This window comes from Amblyomma mixtum, chromosome 5 (genome assembly GCF_055824585.1).
Source record: "Amblyomma mixtum isolate Tamu chromosome 5, ASM5582458v1, whole genome shotgun sequence".
Lineage (NCBI taxonomy): Eukaryota > Metazoa > Arthropoda > Arachnida > Ixodida > Ixodidae > Amblyomma > Amblyomma mixtum.
In genome coordinates, this window is record NC_143016.1 from 10,015,678 (window position 1) to 10,026,804 (window position 11,127).

General features: G+C 47.0%; 1 protein-coding gene across 1 annotated transcript; it reads left to right on the forward strand.

Moving 5' to 3' along the window:
* Nucleotides 1-9,590: 9,590 nt before the first annotated feature.
* Nucleotides 9,591-10,767, forward strand: LOC149341300 (uncharacterized). The gene has a single exon (XM_089541951.1). The coding sequence runs from the start codon at nt 9,591-9,593 to the stop codon at nt 10,533-10,535; it is 945 nt and encodes a 314-aa protein (XP_089398077.1). The 3' UTR covers nt 10,536-10,767.
* Nucleotides 10,768-11,127: the final 360 nt, after the last annotated feature.

Sequence of the window (11,127 nt, forward strand, 5' to 3'; positions counted from 1 at the left end):
TCGAAAGACTCCAAGCAGGTTATTGTCAACGTTTACTCTAGCGTAAGGAAGCGCTTCCCGGAGAAGAATGTGCGTGAAGTTCTCGAAACTGTGGGAGAGATGACCGGGGTGTGCCCTCGGACAGTTGCGAGGTTCAAGAAGGAAGGTCTCGCTACTGGAATAAGATCACCACAAAAACGACCTAGCAAGGTGACCATATCTAGCTCTCGCAGTGTTAAATATGACAGCTTTGCAGGCAACGCCATCCGACATCGACAAGTTACATCGTATGTATGCCGTACACTACACTGCCTTTTCCCTTCGAGACAAGTAAACAGCGCTGTGTTTTTCAAAGTAGGTATTAGAGTGACAGTTTCGAGTTTCTACCTAATGAATCTTTTAAGAAAAATAAAAAAAATTAAGAAAAAAAACCACCCGAGCCGGGAGTCGAACCTAGGTCCTTTGTAAAATGAACACACAGGCGCGCGCTTCGTACCACTCAGCCACGACGCGAGGCGGACGGATACATTTTGGTTGTTTTTTGCAGCGGACTACTACCGTACCTTTGGCAGCGTTGACAGCTATGTATGAAACGGAGTATACTAACCGCGATGCGAGTGCCAGCCAGTGTGTGTGCGTGTGTGTGTGCGTGTGCGTGTGCGTGCGTGCGTGCGCGCGCGCGCGCGCGCGCGCGCGTGCGTGTGTGTGTGTGTGTGTGTGTGTGTGTGTGTGTGTGTGTGTGTGTGTGTGTGTGTGTGTGTGTGTGTGTGTGTGTGTGTGTGTGTGTGTGTGTGTGTGTGTGTGTGTGTGTGTGTGTGTGTGTGTGTGTGTGTAGACATCACCCGTGAAACTCATTGTATTATGCCATCATCAGCCTTCATTCGCACTTTTCTTTTCCTCCTCTTCCCTTTCCCCTGTGTGGAGTAGCAGGCCAGGGCCATGTTACCACCGGCCGACCTCTCCACCTTTCCCTCATTAAAACTTTCTTTTTCTCTCTAGTTTCTGACGTCAACGAGTAAGTTTCCTCGTAACGTCAAAATACTTATTGTACAGTACAAGCAATCTGTACCGCACTGGGCAAATTAAAAGTCTAAAGTTACATTGTTATTGAGAACACCTATCGCGAAAAGGAAATAACTATATATCGGTTGAATATCCACGAAACCATTTTACCATGTCGGTAAAGCGTAAGGCGGGAGCGAGCCAGAATATCAAAGAATTGAACTCAGATTTTGTTCCTCTGTTCGCAATGTGCAAGTCATGCTGTCTTTTACTCTTTACTGTACTTTTGCTTGTTCTTAACGTTGAGTGTACATTGATTTCGTCGTTTTATATGTGTTATACTCTTGCCCTGCTTCAGCCGTAGCTTGTCAGCCACATTCTTTCCGGAAATAGGTCAATTAGATATAATACAGCCCAATAAAACTGAAGAAAGCAGCGGTGAAAACCCGCCAAAGTAGGCCGTCAAGCCAATGGTGTCGACTGATTGTCATGACATCGCAGCAAATCCCATTCACGGCGGTATCTGCCAGCCACGTCCGGTGTCACGGTAGGGGATATGCCGCGATGCCATGAAAAGTGTTCAACGTCATTTCCCGGTGGGCACTAAAACTCCATTGGATGTCCGCAGAACGTCCCAAACGTCCTCACGACGTCCAAGGGTGTTCAAGTGCCCATTGGGTTGTCACAGGGCCTGATTTCAGTGGTATACGCGTCACTGCATTCTTGAGTTGTATCCGATTACAAAAATGTCCTTCACTTGTGCTTCCTCGAGTTTACATGTTGGCAAAGGAATGCGACCTCGATTTTTCTTGTCATTCTGGCATTTCTTCACCCACCATCTCCACGCCGGCCTCTTGTGAAATCGAAGCTATTCCGTTCCCAACGTTCCCACTTCGAGTTGCTGATCAATTGGCTGTTACCCTATCATACGCTAGCCGTCTCGGTGAGCTGAGCTGTTAGATCGACGGCTATGGTGAGGCAATGGGAAGGGAGCACGAACTGTATTTTTTTACTTTCTTTTTTGACAGCATATTGCCGACTAAACTCTCAACAAAACTAACTCAAATAATCTCATGTGACGCGGAAGGCAATTATATAGGCTTACCCCAAAATGAAAAGGAGGCACTAGAAAAAAGGACACGAGAGAACAAAAAGATAACATGTCTAGAAAATCTAGGGAGACGCTGCATGAAACAAAATGCAGTGATCCCAAGTTTAAAATTCGAAAAACGTTATGTGAGTAGAAACGCGATACGATAAGACACAGGCACACTGACGCAATCAAATGCCTGCATTTTTTACTTTGCGTGATTTTAGCGACAGACGCGTAGAGAATCTGCTCCTATCCTTCTCCCCTCTTTTCTGCTCTGCAGGAGGGCTCCTTTGTCCGCGGTACACATCCTTTATGGCTGCGTACACACACGGAAAGTGCTTAAAAACTCCGGCCGGGTCAACTATTTCTGGCAACCTCAATCTTTTCCAGCTGGTTTCTAGCTCGTATAGTTACCTTTTACTTGAGGAAACCTCTGCCATCCCATTCATTTCGGAACGCAGCAACTTCTTGCAACGTTGCACTATGCTCCTATTCATCCTCCCTTTCACCTTGCGTCCCGCTCCCCGACATTTACCACAACCAAACCACACCTCTTTCTCTCTCACTTTCATCCCCTTTTTCTACACGATCTCCAAATTTCGGCCGCCACCACCCCCTCTTCCCTTAACAAGCCTTTTGTTTCCTTTGCTACTCTTTTTTCCTTTTTCTTGCACCTACCTTCTCCGCCCGTTTTGCGTGCCAGCCTCGTCCAGTGCATCTGGCTGCAGTGTAGGTGGGGGTGGTGGTTCTATAACGTTACTCAAGCAAAAAGAGTGAAGCACCAGAGCGGTAGTGTCCAAATTCTGCGACCATTATTTTCCTCTTTTTTTTTTTGCGACTTTCTTTCACGCGCTCTTTCTCTCCTCTCTTCCTCCTAGAGGCCTCTCCAACAATCGCAGGCCTTGTACATTATATTCCCTCCCTCCCTTCTCTCACCCTCGTTCTCTTCCGGTCGCAGACAGCCAACGCACAAAGTGAGGGCTGCTGCACCGAGCAGGCTAATCTCTTTTGTTGGTCGAGATTCCAAATTAATGGTCCACGCTTCCCGACCACGTCATGCGACCTAGATTCGAGCTGCAGACTCGCCGCTAACCCTCTCCCATTCCTTTCCACTGCTCTGGATAGGGTGCACACTGTGGTGCTGAGGAGCCTGCCATATTTCCCGAACCATGTATTCGCGCCTGCACCCTTTGCTGGGGCATAAAAGTGGCTCCTATTCTGGGGGTACCCTCGACAATGTCCCTTTTAGACTGCTGAGAGGATATGTGTGCCATGCGCCACTCTTTGTTTCACGAGGATTTTTTTCTTTACTGAACTGGCCCTCTCTCAAGTATTTTTTCTGTATCCTCTGTGTTTCGGGTGCACCCGTCCTCGCCAGTGTCTGCATTTAGGACAGCAACGGCCGGCCAGTATGGTGCACACTAGTTTCGCTCGATTACTAGTGCAAAGTAAAGCAGGTAAAAATAAGGAAATAAAAAATTGTGAGGTTTTCTTAAAATAGACGCAATAAGCATGTCATATTCATGTTTTTAAAAGTGTATTCATTCTTGCTAGGTAGGAATTTGAGCGCATTTAGGCTTCCTTGATTCATGTTTGCTCCAGGCCGTTGTTTCTACCGCTCTTGCTGGCTTGTGCAGTTCAATGACTGCGAGCGATGCATTGCGTGTTTGCAGGATCGCTGGCAGAATTCGCTGAGCTCCTCTTTTGGTTTCATCTCCGATGGGAGCAAAATATAGAAACTGCATTGGCTTCCTCTCTGTGGTTTACTTTTATTTTAACTGTCGGAAACGCATCGCAGAAATGATGAGTGCTGAAATTATCGGACAAGTGCCAGTTCGAGGCACCAACTTCCTAACGGTAGTGAAATGGAGAATGGATGCGTCAGCTTAAAGAACGGTTCAGTCAAGAACACTTGTACAACTTGGAGAAGCAAAGTCAATGATTCAACCTGGTGAATTTCAGATGGTACCACACAGATAGCGAGGAACGAGAAGAGGTGCGTTCAGTTTAATTCGCTAAGTGCCTGAGGCCAGGTTGGCCTGCGTTCACGGCGCCAATGACTCGTGCTACGAATGCTTCCTAATGGAAGGAGTATATGCGTGAGCAGGAAAATCTTTGTAGTAGGTACACTGATGCCAAATATTTAATTAGCCTAGTTCCAAGGCCTCTCCTAACGTGCAGAAAGAGGACAAGAGTGGAAAGAAAATATTTTGTTTCAAAAACCGTGGAAGTTAAACAATGCATTCTGGGCGTCCGGATTGTACGGCCTGGGGGACACTATGTCCATGGTAGTATGTACTTAATAAATGAATAGTTGAAGTTGAAGCTGAAGATTGATTTGTGATTCCAAAAAAGTTACAAAAGTATACAGCAAGAGGTTTCAAGATACAAGACCTTAGGTGGGACCTCCCATGAAAATAAATTTAAATACAAAACTACTAAGAAAACTGAAGCTAAATAGAAGATCAATCTGTGCGAATAAAAGTGAGAAGCAACACAGACAATAAATAGCAAGGTGCACAGTATACACTGCAGGATACATAGGATCAATAACATTGGTGTAATAAAAATTACATTTTTATTTTTATCAAATCTTTATTTGTACATAAACAAAAGTGTATTAGTTTGCTTGATGTCCAAATTTAAAGAATTTGAAAATGATGGAATCGAAAATTGAAGGTATACTGTCCCGCAGTTATTTCTCACCTCAGGAAGTAGAAAGTTGTAACGCAGCAACCGTGTGGCGTTGTTGTTTATAATCATATCGAGTTAATTATTATTACTTATTAAACTTTTTCATTCTTCGTTTAAGACCACAATACGGAGGAATCGGAGGCATTCACGATCGTAAGTGAACGATGTTTCTAAAATTTCTAAATCGAAATGATGGCTTGAGGTATCGACTTCGAATTTGAGAAAAAGAGCACGTAACGCAACCAACGCGCGACATGCACTGAAAGTAGTGTGGTCGCACTTCCCGCCGGTGAGACGTGCTTAAGGGCCCGAAAATGAAGCAGCGTTCCCTGGGTGTCTGGCCGACCGGCGCCTTCCCCTCGTCGACATGAAGAGGGAGGCGGTGCTCCGAGTGCCCAGCCACGGTGCCAAGGGAACGCTCGTGTGTTTCGGCAATAAATTACGAGACTGACCCAATGTTCAGCGTGGCAGCGCACAAAAAAAAAAAGCCCGTAAATGTTGTATCCAGTCTGTACTGATGGAAGGGACCGAAACACGGCGTCTAAAGAACCAAATGGCATGGTGACGGTTCACGTGCTATATATATGGCATGTGAACCGCCACCAACTCACCCAAGCTTCCACACTGCATTATGTAACGACTGCTTCCCTCCCCCCGTTATGTAATGCCCTAAGCCAAGTGCCCTTAAGGGTAAATAAATGATGAAATGGTGATGTAAGCTGGTCAGGCAACGTTTGAAGCCAGAAAGGCAGCAGCGTAGATGGAAGAGCAAGCTCCAGTTATTTATATTCTAGTGGAATTCAAGGGCACGAAAGGCAAATGGAATATGCGATAGGGTTTGTCGGAAAACGATGTTATCTCTACGGGGAAGGAAATTTAACGGGAGACAGAGCGGTCTGCTGGGGAGAGACGGGTTTAAGGAATTTGCTCGGATGGGAGGATAGCAGATGGGGCAGGTGATAGGTAACGAGCAGTGAACGGAAAAAGCTTTCGTTTTGCAGTGGACGTACGCCTAGAATAAACTGGCGGTGATGCGCAGAATACTGACATACCTGACCAAACTTTCGAACTTTCTTTGCGAGGGGGCAAAATAAAAAAAAGTCTGTACCATTTGTTCGAAGTTTGTTACAAAATTCTAAAAAGCGCAACCTGTTTTTCTACTTGTTTCTATCCTCTTCAGATGCCTGACTCTGCGTACTTTTGTCTGAAAGAACACAGCAGAAGCCCCTTGCACCCCGTTTCGACTTCGTCGTTATAAACTCTCATGCAGCATGCGTGAGATTAGTAAAACGCAAATGAAACTCCACAGTAAGTGCATATTTTCGTCCCGTGTTCTCGCGACCGGACAGAGTGCTCAGAGACGCAGCAAGAAACAAAGATAAGTCATTCATTTGACTGAGAGCGACTATGATTCTCTTCACGAACAAAAGGCTGCTTCGAGAACCTTCGATCGTTAAACATGTGTGGAACCAGAAGGTGATAGGTAATTGTGTGGCTTGCACTATGGCTCCTTAACTAAAGCTTAAACAAAGTTAGCAAAAAAAAAATGTTTCTCATGAGAACACCTCTTAATTTTTGTGTTTTACAGTTCTGCTAGTTATTTTATGTGTTGTGTAGAAACGTCTCCGGCGCGCATACTTCCTGAACACCAAATTGTTTGGGATGCCAAAATAATCGAGCAGGCATGACTTTTTCAGTGCCGAACAATTTCACAGCTTTGAGCGCACATGTTAATGACTCCTAACAGGTTGTTTTATCTAGTTATTAAGGAATTTCAGTAGCTTATCTCGTACACCGCTGCTTTGTACTACACGGCCCAAGGCGTACACGTAAATGGCTCTGAGGCGCCATTTTCGCATGACCTGCCCGCATTTGGAAGGTAGCTGAATACAGTAGTGGTACACCACTGTGCTATGCTGAAACCACCTGTTAGAATGTTTCACCACAGCACTACGGCGCACCACTACCGTACACAACTACCCTATAATACCATCGGCAGAATGAATGTACAGAAAAGTGCTTTAGGTCACTATATGGCGTCCCGGTGCTCGGCAACTTTGTCATAAATCTTTCTACTGCCGCGCTACTGCTACCCTTACTGCGTTTTCCAGGAACCACGTGTGCGCATGCGCGGTGGTGCAAATGTGCCCACTAGCGCCCAACCGTAGCAGTATTCACGGTAGCCGCATGGGGTAGCGACGTACTGAGGCTGTGTTGTCCGTAACCTTGACCATTGTTTTATTGAAACGATTGAGCCAAGTGTTTTTCATTATCTCCAGCCTGCCAATCAAAGCAAATTGAGTTCCAGGCGCCCGAGAATTCTAAGGACACGCATACGCTCGCCTCCACCCCGAAGTAGTAATCAAGCAACATTCATGCAACTCGGCGGTCCTCTCCGTCTAACGAAAGTCAATCCAGAGAACGAGACGATCCAGCCGGCAATGAAAGCGTCTTGGCCAACCCGAAAGGAGACCTTTGCCACAAGAACTTGGCCGCTGATTTGCTTTACGCGTGGCTCGCTCGCCGCCGCCCACGTTTTCGCTATTCAAGACGGCGCACCTTTTTCGCTGGCGCATCCAAGCTCACTTTTCAGTCCACCAGGGTAAAGGCGAACGGAAGACGGGAAGTAAGTCAGAGGGCACTCTTCCATCGAGCATTGGCTCGCCGACTTGAAAAAGACTCTTCGAGGTGGATCAGTGGTTTGGCGTTCGGCTACTGATCCCGAGGTCGCCGGTTCGAACATTGGCAGTGGCGGCCGCGTTTCAATGGAGGCGAAATGCAAAAAAAAGAAAAGGTGGCTGTGCGTTGCCAGCGCAAGTTAAAGATCCCCAGGTTGTCTGAATTAGACAGGGGCCTTGGAGACATTAAACCTCACATTCCAAGTAAGACATCTGGCAGGCGAAACGCCCACTTTCAAGTTCTATTCGTCTTTCTCACTAGATCCTTGCAAATTTTCCTTATTCTCGCCCTACATCTCCCCCTGGTTTGCAGAGTCTGGCGCCGATGCTCAGCGACGCGAACACTGCGGCTTGAAATATCGGGCGACGGCTTTTGATTAGACCTTGCGTTTTATCCTGGCTCGAAGCTGCCGATAAATTCTTTCGGGACACCGTTTTGTGGCCACTCTTACCTGGAGGAGGAAGGTGGGCGAGAGGGATAGGACGAATGAGGCAACGCAGGAGAAACGGAAAAAATATGGAGCAGTTGGGGAGAGAGAAAAAGAATTCCCGAATTCCGGTGACGGCGGCGCTTTCGATGTTTTGTATTCTTGTCTTTTCGTCTTGCAATACTTTCTTTCGCACGTTTAACCCGCTTCACAGATTGCGTTGTTTTCTTGTCACATTCTCTTCCTTTCTTTCTTCGTCCATCGTTTGTAGCACGTATGTGTGGCGTTGCCTTTTCTTTAAGGTTATGGCTGACGCTAGAAGCCACCTTGGAGGCATCTTCATGTCTCTCTGGGCGACAGTCCCACGAGAGGCGTGGGTGTTGATCGAACAGTAACCTGTTCCGCCTTTTCTTCGCGCTACATACTTTCGCTGCAATAGTAGCTGAAAAAAAAAGAAAGAAAATGTCTTTGATAAAAACGGGGCACAGAGACAACCCAAGCTTTATAAACCGCATTCTAGACGACTAAACTGTGCCTGTCTATTGCTTGCGTTTGTTTTATTCGCTTCCGTAGGATGGTTTAGTTTATGTAGGAGACGAATCAATTCGAATAAAAGTAACAGTGGCGATGGCCCTTTACCTAAACCAAGGGGATGCCTAGGGATACATTTCCCTTAATAAGGGATACCAAAACACGAACACAGATTTTTAGATTTTTCTCGATAGTTTTCTTAAAGGGATAACTGACAGTGATTGCCAAATTCACTGATATTTGTTCATGCTATCCACGTCATTTCTTTCTGAATCCATGGATCCACTGTGAATTCATATAGATAGATAGATGTGTTCCTTGACTACCAGCGGATCACTACCTACTGTAGACTGTTGTTCCTTTCCTAGAAGTTTGAACATTACTTTTTTTTTTTTATACCTGCGACCATGTTAATTTTGAAATTTCTGAACCTCGGTGCCTTGTATGTAGGCTTTAATACTTTCTCTAGTTTCTATTGTGTGCTTTTTATTTTTTCCCTAGCTTGAACTTGTATGTTCAGTTGGTAATTTTGGCCATTGTGTTCCTTGTGTGGCCGTTGTGTTTCTGCCTGCGGCCTTCTAAGATATAAAAAATGACACCACATTATCCATTACATATTCAAATGAAATACATGCACACCATTCTACCTTACGTGAAGGATTTATACTTCGCCTGGTAGCAGTCTCTAATTGAACGTATTGTGTATTAGATAGCCAATATTATTTGATTCTAAACAAACATTCTAAGCGCCTGCATTCCAGGGCTTATACAATTTTCCCCTAAGGCTAATAGATTCACTCGGTATTCGTTTCGAAATGGGATGGTAGATTTACAGAGCCGCACAAAAAATATACATGCCTATACCGAAATAAATTGATGCAATATATCGCAAGCATTCAAAAAGAACCCAAAAACAAGTGAAGGCGAAGTCGGTATATGATCAGAAAATGTATTTTTCTTGGATATTGCTTTGGATTTATGATATTGGCGTCAAAGTAAATAGTTCCGACGCCGCTGCCCGGCCGCGTGTTCGCCAAATGCAGCCGGTACAGCCAGCGATGGCAGCGCCGCCCACCGGCAGGTAGCAGCCACCATTAAGGCTCGTTATAAATATTCATTCAGAACGCCGGCTTGACATCGCCGCTATGGCGCAGTGGAAGCCGTTCTGTGCGGCTGTGCTTCAACATGCTTATTGCTGGAAACAGCGCATTGGCCGTTGGCCGAGGTCTACCGACGTCTCAGGACACTACGGACTCGTACAAAGTTGTACTTCCCCGACTGCCTACCGGTAATGTTGTCCTTAATACCGTTTTCCTGCATGCTGACCTTAAGGGTCGCCCGTACCGAGCACCTGACTTCCGTGACGCACTCGCACAGATATTGGATCTCCGGGAAATTTTGTGCATTGGTCAATACCAAATGAGCCACGTGTGGATGGTTACCTGCGAGAGTAGTTCTTCCAAACAGAAGCTTGTTAACAAAGCGGAGTTTCCTGTCAAAGGACTGCGGTGCATGGTGTTTGACCCGGATACTAAGAACGTCAAGGTTAAGCTCCTTTGGCTTCCCCGCTATATGGAACACCGGAGGATTGTGGAAGCATTAGAGCCTTATGGCACGGTTCAGTCTGTGGAGCGTGAAAAGTGGCGGTGCCCAGGGATGGAGCATATGGAAACGTCGAACCGTGAAATCTCCCTCACACTCAAGGATGGAGTGTCAGCAAGCACAATCCCACACACACTTAATGTTTATGGAGTGCAGGCATTAGTCCTTATCCCAGGGAGACCTCCACTGTGCCTCCGATGCAGCCGGGTTGGGCATGTACGGCGCCAATGTCGCACGCCTCGGTGCACCCAGTGCCGACGCTTTGGCCATAATGCGGAGAACTGTGTCTTGAGTTATGCTGACAGGCTGCGTCAAGGCCAGTGGTCACGGGAAGATGACGTGGCATTAGAACACATCATGGATGTGTCTGAGGTTGTCGACGCGACCGGAGAACTAAGTCGTGAGCATCGAATAGATGGGGAACAGAAGACTTCAACACCTCAAATCAACACGGAATCTGAAGCGACTGGCCATCTAGCATCCGCGCCTCCAGAACGAAAACCGCCGGACCCGGGCCCCCCCCCGTGAGTGCTACAGAGACTGCTGTGCTTGCTGCACAGGAACACCTCGTCGCCACAGGTCAACGTCCGGATATGCCTCCTGTGGAGTCAGACGAGGCAATACAGCCAGTGAATGCTCGCCGATCCTCCTCTGTTGCTGATTCTGCTTCGTCGTTGGAGGGTAACGGTGAGCCGTGTGTGGCGTCGATCTCTGGCGTGTCCGGTTCTCTGTCGGCTGTCAGTGTGGCAGCGAGTGATGTGCTCCCCTCGGGTTCGTGGGCCGAAGCCTTGGCTGTATCAGAGGAAGACATGGACAGCACTGCACCTTTGAAACGTCCAGCAGCTGACGAGGTGTGTATCGATGGCGCTGACCACAAGGCACAATGTGTAGAGGCCACGGGAAGGGTGGCGTTAAAGAGGAGGGCGATGTCTGCCCGAGAGGCCGCCAATTTGGAGGCGGGCCACCCCATTCCAGGGGATGGCGTTTGTTAAGACTGGCACCAAAAATGGCGAGCGTCGCAGCATATCAAGTCGCTACCCTTAACGTTAGGGGTATGCGTAATCGTAGGAGGCAACAGCAGGTGCGGCATCTCTTAAAGAAATGGAGTGTGTGTGTGGCC